This window comes from Terrapene carolina, unplaced genomic scaffold (genome assembly GCF_002925995.2).
Source record: "Terrapene carolina triunguis isolate 2854851 unplaced genomic scaffold, T_m_triunguis-2.0 Scaffold517, whole genome shotgun sequence".
Taxonomy (NCBI): domain Eukaryota; kingdom Metazoa; phylum Chordata; order Testudines; family Emydidae; genus Terrapene; species Terrapene triunguis.
The window spans coordinates 4090213-4105679 of NW_020664868.1; the positions used below are offsets into that span (position 1 = coordinate 4090213).

A 15467-nucleotide genomic window follows, 5' to 3' on the forward strand; every position below is an offset into this window, starting at 1 on the left:
GTCCCACTGCTTTTACATATCCCGACTATTCTTCGGTGAAGGGATTGATCCAGTATTAAAAGCAGTGGTCGGTCTGCGGCTGATAGCAGAATCAAGTCCTAGATGAGCATTCTTCTTTGGAGAAACGACCCCGTTTTGGGGGGGGATCTTAGTGACAAGGGATCGGAAGCTTTGCGAAATGAACAGGGCAGGCTAGTTTTGAACCAGTTGGCGGTTGACGGTTTTTTGGGCTTATTTGTAATCGTTAAAGAATATCAAATTGATCTGCAAACAAAGAAGGCAAAGCAACGGAGCAAAATGGCATGAGAATCTCAATAGAACCAAATAGCTAATGTGATTCCCAGGATGTGGTATCCCAGCTGTAAAAAGAATTCACTTTAAACAACAAGATTTTTTTTTTTACTCAAACACATTTTTTTCCAACTTTCAGGAAACGTGTTTATAGTTTAAAAAAACTAACAAAAGGGCCAGACTCCCAGCTAGTGTCAATCGGTGTAGGGTCACTGAAGGAACTGGGCCTATCGAAAACAGCTGAGAATCTGCTCCAGAGACTTTAAAAGGTTTTACTGATTTGGAAAATAAATTAGATTGAGATTCATGGAAAGGACAAGCAACCCCCCCTGCTAAAATCTTACTCGTGTGAGTAAATCTGTTACCATGAAGAGCCTCATGGAGTTTAAGAGAGTTACTCACATGCATAGTTTGTTTTCAGGATCGAGCCCTCTGCTTCTTGATTTTGCAGAGGTTGCAAACCTAAACCAAAATGTTGTATTTTTTGTTTAAAAAGAGACTTTTTCCTCAACCAAAATACCGTCCCCGTGGAGCGAAAAAAGCATTTTGTTATTTTTTTCTGCGGTGCATCCAAAATATGTGTCACGGGGGAAAGAAATTGTACATATTTTGCAACGGTCACTTAACGTTTTGCTCCAAACTTAGAAAGGTGCTTTGCAAAATAACAACATCAAAGCCCTTTCTTGTTAGAAGGGAGATTTGGAGGCAGAATCCAGCCAGATCTGGAAAAGTTCAGATCCATTAAACTTCAGGGTTGTTTTTATTTTAAATATATCATGTAAAGCCCCGATCCGTTAAGCATTGGAGGATCAGGGCTTGAGTCGTGCATTGTTTTTAAATGCTAAGGTTCTATTCTTGAGAATGCACCGAAGAAAATCTCGAGAATAATTTCTCAGGGGAAGATCAGATTGTTGTTTCTTACCTGGGAGGTTTGAAAAATGGGTCGTCTTAGTGTCCTACCTGCATAAGATCATAATATAGGGTCCAGTCTTGCTTTCCTGAAGTAGGTGACAAAACTCCCATTGAGCTCTGTGAGAATAGGGTAATGTTTGTGTGTTGTATCTCTAGGGACAGATCCCCAGATGGTGCAAATCAGCTTCCTCCCTCAGAGACAATGAAGCGACATCCTTTCACACAACCTGGCCCATTTACACACTGGTTCAAGCGGCAGAATTGGGTGTATTGGGGGAGTTTTTTGTTTTTAAATCTAATAAATGTTAGCCCCATATTTGGGCCCAGTCCCGCTCCCACTGAAATCAACGTCATGAATAAGGACTATGGGCCCAATCCCGTGCCACTGAGATCTGTGGGAGCTTTCCCATTGCCGTTAGTTGAGCAGGATCTATCCCTCAGAGCTATAGCCAGCACAATTTATGGCCCCTTAGGGCCCCAGTCATAGAGCAACTTCTCTGCAGGAGGATCCCTGCACCCACGTGGAATCCCTTGGGCCCAGGGGTCAAACCCATTGCAGGATCGGGACCCTGCTCCCCCAGGGGTCCAGTCGCAGCATGGGGGCTCCAAAAACTTTGCCCACCAGGTGAAATCTGTTAAAACTCATTCATCTCCTCCCTCTGCAGTTGCAAGAGCGGTGCATGACTTCCCCCTGCCAGGGGTTCCACAGGGCAGGGCAGGCGGTTTAAAGGGAACACCATGAGCTTGGGAATCTAGTCAGTTTCGGACACAGAAAGGTCGGGATTGCCAGACAGGATCAGAGCCAGGGTCCATCTAGCCCGATATCACCTCTCCCACAGCGGCTGCTTCAGAAGAAGGCATAAGCACCCTGCAGCAACAGACCTGGAATCATCTGTCTCCAGTGAAGGTCTCCTCCTGATTCCTAATGGTTAGAGATCGGCTTAAACCCCGAAGCAGGAGGTTTTATCTCCCTTCTTAGTGCTGACTGTTCTAACGCCGGGTGTCCTTGTTATCCATAGAAATGTCCAGTCCCTCTATGAATCTTGCAAAACGCTTGGCTTCCGCAGCTTCTAGTGACAGTGAGTTCCCCAGTCTAATCGCACGCTGTGTGCACAAGTCTTTCCTTTAGTCTGCAGGGCCGCCCGGGGGGGGGGGCAAGTGGGGCAATTTGCCCCGGGCCCCATAGGGGCCCCCACGAGAATATAGTATTCTATAGTATTGCAATTTTTTTTATGGAAGGGGCCCCCAAAATTGCTTTGCCCCGGGCCCCCTGAATCCTCTGGGCGGCCCTGTTGCTCTGATTTGAATTTTCAACCTTTTAATTAAGTGGAATGTCCCCCTTATCCTTGTGTCGTTGTAAGAACAGAAGCTCCATTTCTCCCTTTTTGAGAGCTTTCATTATCTTATAGGCTTATCATATCCCTTCTCAGGTGTCTCCTTTCTAAGGTAACAATCACAATCTTTTTCAACTGTCCCCTCATAGCAGAGGGTTGTTGTTTTTTTTTCCAGGCTGCTGATCATTCTCAGGCAATGACTTAAATGTCATTCCAGGTCCTATTTCTGCCCTCTGCCCGTTTTTGCGGGTTTAAAATAACGTTTTCCTGGTTTGGTTTGGTTTTACGTTTTGTTGCTGTACGAGACGCAAATGGGTGAAATTGACTAACTATGCAAGGTACGGCCATGAATTGATAAGACAGACAAGGCGTGAAGCAAACAAACTGAAAAACGGAACATTTTCCCCCCTTCTCTAATCAATCAGAGATCTTGGCTCTTGTTTGTGACATTAGTAGCTAAACCTGCTCCGAAAAGGAAAAAAAAAAGCGTGATTTTTTTTAATACGTTGATGGCATCCTTTTAAAACTATACATTTTTGGTCTCAATGTTACAGGGCAAAAAAGAAAAAAAACCTATATCCTTGGTGCTGAGTTTGAAATGGTGTTTTAAAATATATATTTTTAAGATTTCAACCACTTTCTGAAAATGTTTTGCAGTGTCCCCTGAATACCGAAGTCCCTTTTGTGAATGTTTACAACAATAAAACCAGAGCAAACCTTTCCGCTTCTCTTTCTTGTGGCAAGCACAGCCACAGCCTGGGTCGAGGGAAAACCATCGTACGATGAAAATGTTTGTAAAGAAATCGCTTCTCTCGTAGGCCAGGTTCTAAACACACAGCCGCGTCCCCAGCTGGGGTAAATCAGCCGCCACTCAGTTGGAGTCCGTGTGGGCCAGATCCCAAGCGGGTTTAAATATACCCAGCTCAACCGAAATCAGTAGATCCCCAGTTGATGAAAATTGGTGTAGCGCCATTGGAGTGAATGGGATTATGCTGATTTCCACCATCTCAGAATCTGGCCTTTTGTTTTTTGTTCCCAACTATTATTTTTTGGGTTGCAATCTGGCCCCAGCGTGGTGGGACTGGCTGGCTCAGGGGGACGGGGAATGGGACACAGGGCCTTTCCCCTTGATTCAGGATCTAATTCTTAGGGCCCCCTACCCCATGTGGGAATAAACCCATCTTTAACCTGAATACAAACCAGAGCTCCTGATTTGGCCTAGGAGCGGTGATTTTTTATTGTGTTATTTATTATCCTTGGTTATTTCACAGTATCTGAGCAGTGCAGGACCAACCTGACAAATCATTTGTTAACAATGATCCCCCGGGGGGCTGCTCCCCATTTACCAAGATTAATTGCTCTTTGCTGCCTCTTTAAGGGTCTCTGATATCCGGTCCCGCCAGGAGACGGGAACCTGAGCCGCGGCGTTAGCATGTGAGCTGTCTGCCAGAGCTGTGAAAGGAATGACAGGCCGGGTGGGACCTGTCAAAGTGAGATCCTGAGCTTGTTAATAAATAATAATTTCTCACGTTTCACTGGCGCGTTTAACTCCAAAGCACTTGACACACCGTGCGTGTGGGGGGGAATCGCTGAGATGCAGCCACATCTGGGGTGGACACGACAGCTGTTTAGACAGGGATCACTCACCCAGGGCTGAGATGCAGCTGCCTCGGTGATGGGATGTGTCAACTGTTTAGACAGGGATCACTCACCCAGTGCCGAGACGCAGCCACATCTGGGCATGGCATGTCAGTTTATGCAAGGATCACTCACCCAACACTGAGATGCAGCCACCTCTGGGGTGGGGCACAGCAGCTGTTTACCTTGCTGACCTCTTTTTGCCTCAGCAAACAGGCCTGTTGCCAGGTGCATGTCACAAAGGGACTGGAGGGATTTTCACAACCGCTGTTATTTTATTATTAGCTAGTAACCATGTATACATAACCCACTATAAATGTGCAAGCGGGGCCAGGAGGGGGCATGGCTCCAGGCAGAAGAAAGCCAGGAATGTCGCCTACAGATTGTATCTCCACCCCCATCCCCCGAGCCCAGCACAGACCCAAGCCTGCTGCCCCCACCCATGTATCTCAGACTCCAGTCACAAATGAGACCCGTTTACCCTAAGATTTTCAGTATTGCTTCCCCAAAGGGGCCATGGGTGTGAGACACTGAGATCAAGCCCACTGGCTGAGATGAGTTTGGGGAGGATCCGAGGCAAAATAACATTATGAGAATTGTACAATCTCGGGAACCTTTTGCTCAAGTGACCTCAAATTTGGACCAGTCATCTTCCCCAGGGCCCCCCGTGACACACAGCAATTTTCAAGCCAATCTGAGGCCACGTGTGGATTTCAGAGCGAAAATCGGCCTTAGAACGTCTCTCTCACCGGACAGGCTGCCGGGCGTCCCCTGGGCCTGAAGAGTTTGGTAGTCCCAGCCCAGTTCCAGCAGGCCATGTCAGAAAAATCAGCCCTGGCTCTATATATGGAGATATACCTATCTCATAGAACTGGAAGGGACCCTGAAAGGTCATCAAGTCCAGCCCCCTGCCTTCACTAGGGGGTCCAAGTACTGATTTTGCCACAGATCCCTAAGTGGCCCCCTCAAGGATTGAACTCACAACCCTCTAACTGGGGCTAACTGCTTCCTGGTCCTCTGCCTCTTCCTCCCTCCATCCGGCCAGGGCTGGTGGCCAATCTTCAGCCATACTCTCCCTTCTCATGTACGGAGGGACAGCTCTCCCCAGGCCTGAACCCTCTTGAGGCCCAATTCTCTGCTGGTGCAAATCACCGCCAATCCAACGGCTGGGACACAGCGGGGGAAATTGGCAACACTGGAGGGGCTGGCCCCTCGCCGTGGGAGCAGCTGACTGCGAACAAGCAAAGAGCCGTATGGAGCCCGACCCAGCCAGGTACCGAGGGCGCAAGACCCTTGCAGGGTCGGGCACCGGATCAGGACATGGCTCGTCACCGGCTTGGGGGGCACAAAAGGGGCATTTTCACAAAGGAGAAACTTGGAAAGAGAAGTCGGACATTTACAGGGAGTTTTACTAGGTTTGTTAATATTGAATCTAATCTAATCTATCTCCATACACACCCATCTATCTAATCTATCTATCTATCTATCTGTCTCTCTATCCCCATACACACCCCAATCTATCTAATCTAATCATCTATCTATCTGTCTATCTATCTGGTTCTTGTCCGTGTCCAAACTGGGCAGTGGCAGGATAGGAGAAGCGAGTGGAAAATCTAAGCACACTTGGCCCTGGCGCCCACCCCACTCCCTGCACCCGCCCAGTGCCCAGGGCACCAATCCAAACCGCCCTGGAGCCGCTTGCGGTGCGCAGGGAGCCAAATGACCAGGCGAGACGGGCAGGCAGCTGGCTGTAACCAGAGGCCGCTGTTGATTAAACATAGGCCCAGGCAACTGCCTGCAGAGTTGCCTGTTGACATTTAGGAGCTTAAATGTGTTCCGTGAAGCTCCTGGCTCTGCCAGGCCAGGGAGACCCCATGTCCTTGCCCCCCGGCACACCACAGTGGGGCAGGGGATCCCATAGGAGGAGACAGAAAACATGAGACGGACAGCAGCCCGAATCCCAGATCTATGGGGCTGGGCTGCTAGGGCCTGATCCTGTCCCCCATCCCCAGGCTATCTGCCCGCCGCAATGCTATGGGGCTGGACTATCCACAGCAGGGCTATGGAGTTAGACCGCTGGGGCTTGATCCTGCCCCCTACCCTGCATGGGATCCACATGGCTTAACCAGGCCCTGATCCTGCATGGGATCCACGTGGTTTAACCAGGCCCTGATCCTGCACTGGTATCCACATGGCTTGCATCAATATAGCCTGCTATTCAGTCTTCCCCTAGGCCAGCCCTGGCTTTGCCTTGCAGGTTAGCACTAGGTGCGACCAAGTCCCCACAAATCGTCCCCCGCGGTACCCATCGCCTGGCACTGGCTACTCAATTTTCCCACTGTTTAATTTATTTTCAAGTCACTGGTTACACAAGAATGGCCATATTAGGTCAGACCAAAGGTCCATCTAGCCCAATATCCTGTCTTCCCACAGTGGCTGGTGCCAGATGCTTCAGAGGGAATGACCAGAGCAGGGCAATTATTGAGTGATCCATCCCTTGCCGCCCATTCCCAGCTTCTGGCAGTCAGAGGTTTAGGGACACCCAGCGCATGGGATTGTGTCCCTGAGCCTCCTGGCTAATAGCCATCGATGGACCTATTCTTCAGGAACTTATCGAGTTCTTTTTTGAGCCCAGTCATACTTTTGGCTTTCACGGTATCCCCCGGCAGTGAGTTCCACAGGTTGACTGTGCGCTGGGTGAAGAAATACGTCCTTCTGTTTGTTTTCAACCTGCTGCCTGTTCATTTCACTGGGTGACCCCTGGTTCTTGGGTTACCAGGTCATGGGGCTCCCCCTGCCCCCTTTGCTGGGACCAGCCTGGGTCACTTTGTCCCAGCTGCAAACTCCGCCCCCCCGCAGGGGGCCACCGCCTGGTTCTGCCCATGGGTTGAGGCCCCGCCCCCCTTTGGGTCTGGCCCCGCCCCATTGACTCTGGCCCCGCCCTCCGGTGCTTGCCGCCGGGCGGAGCCCCAGGGCGGCCGCGGCCCCTTCGCGCTCCGCGCTCTCTGGTCCCTCCGGCCGCCCCGTAGCCGGAGGCGCGCGGCCGCTCGGGCGCCGGAAGTGGGGCCGCACTTCCCAGGCCGGGCAGTGCGCACGCGTCCTCACCCGTCACCCGGAAGCGGAAAGTCCCGGCGGCAGCAGCGGCGGCGGCGCGAGGTTCTTGGCGGCGCGTGTGTGAGCGCGGGAGCGGCGGCGGCGTCATGTGAGGAGGCCGGAGGGGGAGGGGCAGAGCTGAGGGGGGCAGCCGCGGTGGGGGAGGGGCAGAGCTGAGGGGGCAGCTGCGGTGGGGGAGGGGCAGAGCTGAGGGGGCCTGGCGGCGGGGGGGGGGGCAGATGGCGTCTGCTCCGTTTCCCTCCATCCATTCACCAGCGCTCCCCCCCCCGGACCCGACGGGCGGGGGCATGGAGCGCCTGGGCCCCCCCGCCCCCTAACCCCCCCCCCCGTCTATGGGGGGAGCCCCCTGGCCTGGGGATCGCGCGTTCATCCCCGCTCCGTAGCGGGGCATTGGCCCGGGGGGCTCCCCGCCCGGGCTGTGGGGTGGGAGATGCCCCGCCCCGAGAAGAGTCGCTGCTGGGGATCCGGGGAAGGGGGCGGGGGGACAGCAAAGGGGAGGTTTGAGTCACCCCCCCTCCTGACTGGAAGATGAGAGAGCCGGGGGAGGGGCTAGTCCCCCCCCCCCCCCCCCCCCCCCCCCCCCCCCCATTCAGCACATGCCGCCCGCCCTCCCTGAGACAGTTGAGGGGTCCCCGCCGAAGGGCAGCGTGGCCCCCGCCGAGCGGACCCCCGGGCGGCGGTAGAGCGGACCCCCGGGCGGCATCTCTGTTCTGCGGGAAATAGCCACACTTTGAAATGTTCCCGTTCCCAGCTGCAGCCCCACTGAACGGCTGACCTTTTTCCGGCGACGTGAAAGCGAGGCGTTTTGACTAGGACTTTGGTTGGTTTGTATCATTTATCACCTGGGGTTTTGACAGGAAAACGCCAAACGCTCCGGGCTGGTAGAAATAGAGCGCTGGGCCTGATGGAAACGCTCTGGGACATTTTGCTCGAAATGAAATGTCATCGAAATGGACACGTTCCCGCCCGGCAGCTTTACGGGCTATAGAGCGAGCCTTAGCGTACCTCTCCACTGCAGCTGGGAGTGAGAGTCCCACTCGTCTAGCCATACCTCTGCTAGCTCGGCCCGAAATGCCTAGCTGCACCGAGAACGAGCCAGTCAGAGACCCTCGGCAGATACTGGGACAGCAGGCCCGATCCACCACAAACACTAGCTCAAGCAGACCCTAGTGCCTGTACGTCCAGGCGAGCTGGGAATCACACCCCTACTGCTGTGTAGAGGTACCTAGAGGTGGGGGGGTTATGGGGAAGTGAGGACTGAATCACCCAGCTGGTAGTGCCGTGTCGCCGTGGGGTGTCAGGGACAAGGCAGCCCGAGAGATGGGGCCCTTTGCCCTGCTGGGACACCCCAGATGGGGTGGCAGGAGGAGGAGGGAGTGGCAGAGGCTCCATGAATGCCGTGTCTTCCCCTTCTGCGCCTGCAGGAGCCTCTTAAACAAACCCAAGAGCGAGATGACCCCTGAGGAGCTGCAGAAGCGGGAGGAGGAGGAGTTCAACACGGGGCCCCTGTCCGTCCTCACCCAGTCGGTCAAGAACAACACCCAGGTGCTGATCAACTGTCGCAACAACAAGAAGCTGCTGGGACGCGTCAAGGCCTTTGACAGGTGCGGTTTCCTCCCCCCCCATACACTTAAAATACCCTTCCTTCACAGCCGGACCCCAGGGGGCTGCGGTTTATGCCTGCCCCGTTCCCCAGCAAGAGCAGAAGGATCCCCCACCCATTTTGCAGTACAGAGTGGGTGGGATGTTGTCCAGTGAGCTGGGAGCCAGAGTTCCTGGGTTCTTTTCCCTGCTGTGGGAGGGTGACCTAGTGGTTAGTGGCATGGCGGGGGCACTGAGTGGCAGGACTGCCGGGATGTATTTCCAGGTCTGGGAGGGAACGTGGAAGGACCTACAGTTTTTCCACCACCTCCTTGGTAGAACCCGACTGCTGCACTAAGTAGTTGATTCCAGCAGGAATGAGCTCAGCGGGACCGGCTTAGCAGAGGGGATGCCAGGTCAGAGGCTGCAATGAGCGGCTTCCTCTCCGGCCATGGGGTCTAGGTCGTCAGTGGTTCCTCCCAGCTCCACTGCTGTGTCCCTGAGTCACTGATCCCCTCCCCTCCCCCACTCTCCCCCTCCAGGCACTGTAACATGGTGCTGGAGAACGTCAAGGAGATGTGGACGGAGGTGCCCAAGAGCGGCAAGGGCAAGAAGAAATCCAAGCCCGTCAACAAGGATCGCTACATCTCCAAGATGTTCCTGCGGGGGGACTCTGTCATTGTGGTGCTGAGGAACCCCCTCATCGCCGGCAAATAGAGAACTGTCCCAAGGCCCCAGCCTCACCCTGGCGTGACCCAGAGCCAGGCTGAGCGGGGAACCTGCCTCCAGCCCTTCTGGATGAAGCCTGCTGGCTGCATCGCTTGTGAAGACCGTCCCGTTCAGAAACAGCTCTGCTGAGCTCTCCCCAGGTGTCGCCTGTACCTCCCTTATTAGCCCTTAGAGCGCCGAGGGCTGGGCACAGCTCCCCTGCCCGCCCCGTTGCTGCCTCCACCTCCCACCTTCCCGTGGGATTGGAAGGGGGTTTCCGGGAGCAGAACTGGTCAGGAGATCCCAGCTGCTGCAAGTCCATCCCCGGCTGGTGGCTCCCCACGCCCATCACCCACCCGCCCAAAGCTGAAAGGAGCCAGTGTCCTGGCGCCGCTTCTCTGGATTTACCCAGGATCTCGGTGCCCACCCGTAGCCTTGCTGCTGGGGGCTGCAGACTCGGCGGCACAGAGGTGAGAGGCTCTTTAGCTCGTAGGCCCCCCGACGGACCTGCTCTCGGGCTCAGTTGCTAGGAATGGGGAGCACTGAGGTTTCCTAAAGGAAAGCACCGGGAATCTCAGCCTAACAGAAGGGGGGGACCTCTCAGCAGAATTGTCTCTGAACGGCTCTTCAAAGGTGTCTTTTCAAGGGGAGCCGGCTGCTGTAGTCGTCTGATTTGGGTGGGGGGGCTGGCTACCCTGGGGATTTCCACACTGCAGAGCTACCCTACTGCAAACGCCCCGCAGAGAGGCACCAGGCGCGCGTGACGGCTGCCCCACTTGAACCTCCGCTTCCCCAGACTGCGCAGCAGTTGTACTTGAGAGTTCGGGTCCCGCTCTCCAGCTGAGCGAGGCGCCAGGGAAGTCGAGGTAGCGAATGTGATTTGAAACACCGCTCAGCTCCTAGTGTAGACAGCTTCAGCATAGCATCAGCCTTGGCTTGGTTCCAGCGGGACTAGCTGAGGCGATTTTACTACTCTGCTCAGCTATAAAGCGGGACAGGGACCAAGTAGCCTCTTCCCCTCACTTTGAACCTCCAGACCCTGCCTGGGCTGGGGGTAAGTCATGCCTGGTACAATCCCACAGCTCATCGGTGCAGAAATCCCTGGCGTCGACAGCTCCCCTGGCCCTGATCCTCCAGCGGCATCCGAGCTAGTGGATCCTTGTGTCCCGGGTTCCTTGTGTCCACGGGGCAGTTTCAGGAGCGGGGTCTTGTAAGTTGTAGCCCCAGCCTCCAGGGCAGCTCCTCTCCTTGCAGCAAACGGGTCACACCAGGGTCTTTTGTAATAAACCAGCTTGATTTCTCCAGCTGTCTCTTGCCTGCTTTGGGGCGGAGAGGTGGCGCGGCCGGTGACATGGGGTGGATCTTGCTGGCAGTTCCATGAGGGGGCTAGGCTGCTGGCAGGCACTGTCATGTGAGCCAGGCTGGGACGGGAGAGGGCCCGCTGTTGGCTGTAAATAGTCTGGGAGGCCGAAGGCCTGTTCCACAGTTAGACCCACACTCCACTGCTTCTCCTCCAGAAAGGGGTGGTCGGATGGGGCAGGGATGGGACCCACATGCTTTAAACGTTGGTTCACATCGTCCCCTTATGGGTAACAGGCTGTTTGGCTTCTCCCGTGGGAGCTACATTCTTCCCTGCCCTGCGGCTCTGGCTCTTCCCCTCCCCAGAGCTGGTCTCTGTGTGAGGAGCCGAAGGGGGCCAGATGCCACAAGGATGGGCGACCTGTGGGCAAGGCAGGCTGCGGAGACTTTACAAAGCTGTGGCTGGATGCAGGGCTGGGCCCAGGCACTGGCTCAAGGGCCCTGCGGCCTGATGGCCTCTGTCTGTCAACCGAGCAGCAGCGGCAGGCTGGGCTGATTCGCCCTGTGCTGTCAACACCCCCTGCTCGAGCTAGGGTTGGGAGGAGGGAGCAGCCACTGAGAGTCTGTTGGGACGGGAACAGCTGACCCTCTGAGGGGGGAGGGAGACCTCCCAACTCCTTTACGGGGGCCACCGCATGGCAGCTGGGGGAGCAACTGATGGGCCCTGCTGGTGGGGTGGGGTGGGGGCTTTGAATGGGAGAATAATCTGGAAAGGTCCAAATCACCCTCTTCTCTTCTCCTCCCGCCCCCCCCCCCGTGCCAGCCAAACCCCCCCAGGGGCCAGATCGGAGCCAGCGTCCCCAGAGGGGAAAGGCCCCATTCCCCACCCCTATGGCAGGATCGGCACCAGAGCAGCGGTTCTCAGCTGGGGGGCTGGGCCGCAAGCAGGTTTCAGAGGGTCCACCGAAATAAACCAGGCATAAGCCCTGGCTCGGGTTTATTTTTGTCCCTGTATTCTCCTTTTGTGTGTTCTAGGCAGGGGGGTGTAACTAGCTAGCCATTGAATTCAGCTCTTCGGCTACTAGCTGTGCTGAAAACCCCTTGCTGGGCACAGGCGGGCTGCGGTGCTGTTATCGCCTGTTCGGGGGGCCTCAAAGAGGTTGAGACCCCCTGGGCTAGAGGGGGAAGGTCCCATTCCCTGCCCCCCTGAGCCAGCCAGCCAGCCCCGCACTATTCCTTTGTGCACGGAGCCGCCGTGGGTCGGTGCTGGCAGCGCTGCTGGATCTGCGGGCATCTCTTCCTCCGCGCTGTCTCAGCATGAGCTCACCCCTGGGCCCAGCTGCTCCTCAGCCAGTGAAACTCGACCCCCCGGGGCCCCCGCGCTCTGCTCCGCTCTCAAAGTGACTTTGTGTTGCTCTCTCACAGGACAGCCCCTTTCCCGCCGCGCAGCCGCCGGGCCAGATCGGTTACTGCTGGGGAGGGGATGAATTATTGATCAAGGGACAGATGGGCCGTTTGGCAGGACATCTGCTCAGCTGGGGCGAGGGGCTGAGCCCCGATGGGCAGGGGCTCAGGAGGAGAGATGGTACTGGGCGGCCTGGGCTGGTGGGAAGGGGCAACAACGTGGCATGGGGCAGAGGGGGCATCTGCCTACGTCAGACCTGACACACCCCACCCGGTGCTGGCCAACGCTGGCTCCACATTGTACCCGACACTTCCTTGCCTGGCGGGTCTGACCCAGCCCGGGCAGGGAAACAGCTAGGCCCACTCTTCTGCCAGCACCCTGGCTTGTGGCACCCTTGGGGACTTGTCCGGTGCTAGCTGGGCACCAGCGCCTCCCTGGGAGCTGGGGTGGGTCGGAGCTAGAGCCTTCCTGCCCCTGGGGGTGTGGGGTCACTTCCCAGCCCTGCTGAAAGATTCTGGGCTGTTAACGCCCAGGGAATGGGGGACTGGATTCCTGCCTGGTGGCCTGGACAGACCAACCCCCTCAGGCCTGCCTCTCCCCAGATCCTGGCACAAGAGGCAGCTGTGGGGGGGACCCAGAGCGGGGAAGGGATGCAGTGCTGCAGTGGCGAGATGGATGGAGGGGGGTCACCGGCTCCAGCTGCAGCTCGGCCTGGCCAGGATCCCAGGGGGAGAGGGATTGATCCCGAGCTCTGGCCCGGCTCCGGTGTCGGAATCTCATTGTGATAAGGCCATGCTGGCTCCGCCACCCCGGCCCTTCGCTGCTGCGCCTCCTCCGGACCAAATCATCCCCTTCCCTCCTGTCGCTGCCTCTGGGGGAGGTGAAGGAAAAGCACCTGACGAGGCGAAATCCAAGCCGCGGCCTGCGCCGAACCCGAGCCGCCATATCGAGCCGGTTCCTCTCACCCCGGCACGTGGCAGAGAGGCAGTGCTAGGTCCTGGGAACTGCAGCACAGACAGGATTGTCCCAGGTGGGCTGAGATGCGGCCACCTCTGGGCTGATGAGATGAAAGGGGGCCTATTGTACCGGCCTTCCTGAGCATGGGGGGCTCCCAAAATGTCTGTAACTGAGGTGACATGGGAGGAGGTGGGGTGGGGCCCCAGCGAACATGATGTACCAGGGCCCTAAATGTGTCTCAATGGACCTGCACCCAGCACCACAATGCAGCCACCTCTAGGGTGGGGTGTTATTTGCGTGGTAGGATGGCCTGGGGGCACCAGTCCCAGAGTAGGGTTCGTGTGCCAGGTGCAAACATAGGAATGACTCACCTAGCAGTGAAATGCCACCATTCAAGGGAGGGGCACCCCGCCCCACTCCCTGGAGCACAGCACCCCCTAACACTGAGCCGGGGCCAGCACTGACTGTGAGGGGAGAGCGCCCCCTGCTGATTTGCAGCAGCCTGGCTCTCCACCCCTGCACAGATGTGCTGTCTGCTGCCTGGGGAATGGCCGGGAGTGAGGGGGGAGGGGGTTTCCGAGCTGGGCTAAACTCACTGCCCAGATCACTCACCTGCTGCAATCCCAGGGAGCTGCAGGGTTTGTCAGAGGGGCTGGGTTCCCCGCTGCCCCTCCCCCCTGCTGCCCCCCCATTCCCTGCCCCCCACGCACACGCCCGTGAGATGCAAACCTGGCTGGTGGTGTGCTAGGCTCCGTGGGTGCCCTTTGCCCGCTCCTGCTGGGAGCTGGGGAACCGGCTGAGCGGGGAGCCCCGGGTGTGATCTGGGCACCGTCGGGGATGTACGTCCCCTGCCTGGTTTGGGGAGACTGGCCCGCGCTGGCTGCCAACAGCCCCTCAGAGCTTGGCTTCTGCCAGGCTGCATGACCCAGGAAACCACCCATCTCATGGAGGACAGCACGTGTGTGAATATGCCCTCCCCTGCAACTGCAGCGCTGCACCTTCCTTCAGCTCTCCCCCCATCCCCTCTACTGCCCCCATCTCTTCCTTCCCCCCAGCCCTCGGTGTTCCCCTCCACACCCCATTCCTCCCTCTGCCCATCTATCTCAGCCCTCTCCCCCACAATCCAGCCCCTCCCACGGCCACAGGAGGGGGCCTGGGTCGCCCCGCGAAGCGCCCTCACTAGGAGAGGCTGCGGAGCAAGGCCTGGTGTGGGTGGAAGCCGAGACCCTGTGTGCTCGTCTGCAAGGTTCCAGGCTGCCCCTAGCAGGATCCAGCCCAACGCCTGGGGGGAGCCCATGCCAGAGGGGCTGGGGGCACAGCGCTGGCACGGATAGGGCTGCCAGGCTGGGATCTGGGACCAGGCTCACTCCGTCCCCTCCCCGAGCTCTGGTGTCCACCCAGATCTGGGATGCGAGGCAACCGGGTCCCCACGGCCTGGCCCCCCCACCCCGAGTTGTGAGGATGGGGGTCTGTGGGCCCAGGGGTCTCTGCCGGCTGGGGTCAGCGGTGCCTAATACAGCTGTGGTGTCACAGCGCCCCCTGCTGGGAAACAGCAGCACTGCAGGCATGCCATGGGGTGGGGTGCGGGGGGAGTCCTTGGTGCACCAAAATGAATACACCGCCCGGCACTGCCCCACAGACGGGCACATTCACACACACCCCTTCCCCGCTCTGAACCATTCCCAGGACTCCTGCCTGCATGCCCATCCCAATACCCGCCCCCCTCCTGAAGGACGGCACCGCATTGAATTCAGCAGGGAGATGCCTTTAATGAGATGATCCAGGAACGGCTGGTGACGCTGCCCGAACCGGCCTGGGCCGAGGGTCCCGCAGGGCTAATTTAAAGGAGAGCTGAAAACCTGAACCGATCTAGCCACAACTACCTGCTTGCCGGAGCCCTGAGAGGAGAAATTCCACCCCTGGCTCCTTGGCCTCGCCTGCATCACCCGGCAAACCCAGCTGGCCTGTTGCTGCTGCTTCCCTCGCTGCTTTTCTCCTGCCTGGGGCTGAGGTCACAGGCTGGGCCAGTTCCCTCTTGGGTTCTCCTGCGCTGGCCGGAGGGCGTGGGGTGGGGGTGGCCCCCGCCTCAGGGAAAGGCCGTCAAACCAACCCTGTCCAAACCCAGAATGAAAGAAGAAACCGGGGCGGGGAGCGGGGCGCGTTGCTACTGGATGTGGACTTTTCAAAACATATGTGGCTGTCTCCAGGAGTGGCTCAGTGGTTAGAGC

The 15467-nt window shown here is 57.2% G+C and overlaps 1 protein-coding gene across 3 annotated transcripts; it reads left to right on the top strand.

Moving 5' to 3' along the window:
- Window positions 1–7264: 7264 nt before the first annotated feature.
- On the top strand, window positions 7265–9886 carry SNRPD2 (small nuclear ribonucleoprotein D2 polypeptide). Of its 3 annotated transcripts, none has more exons than XM_024207380.3 (4): window positions 7285–7377; window positions 8041–8113; window positions 8714–8893; window positions 9413–9886. In XM_024207380.3, the coding sequence occupies exons 3-4, from the start codon at window positions 8742–8744 to the stop codon at window positions 9585–9587; spliced, it is 327 nt and encodes a 108-aa protein (XP_024063148.1). In that variant the 5' UTR covers window positions 7285–7377; window positions 8041–8113; window positions 8714–8741; the 3' UTR covers window positions 9588–9886. The 3 variants fall into 3 exon arrangements, with proteins under 3 accessions (XP_024063147.1, XP_024063148.1, XP_024063149.1); XM_024207381.3 differs by having other exon boundaries at window positions 8041–8109; XM_024207379.3 differs by lacking the exon at window positions 8041–8113 and having other exon boundaries at window positions 7265–7377.
- The last annotated feature ends 5581 nt before the right edge of the window (window positions 9887–15467 follow it).

What these genes read in the sequence shown, in the direction of transcription:
- SNRPD2 (XM_024207379.3), top strand. An exon ending in CGCGTCAAGGCCTTTGACAG is followed by an intron (nt 8,894 to 9,412) that starts GTGCGGTTTCCT and finishes CTCCCCCTCCAG; the next exon opens with GCACTGTAACATGGTGCTGG.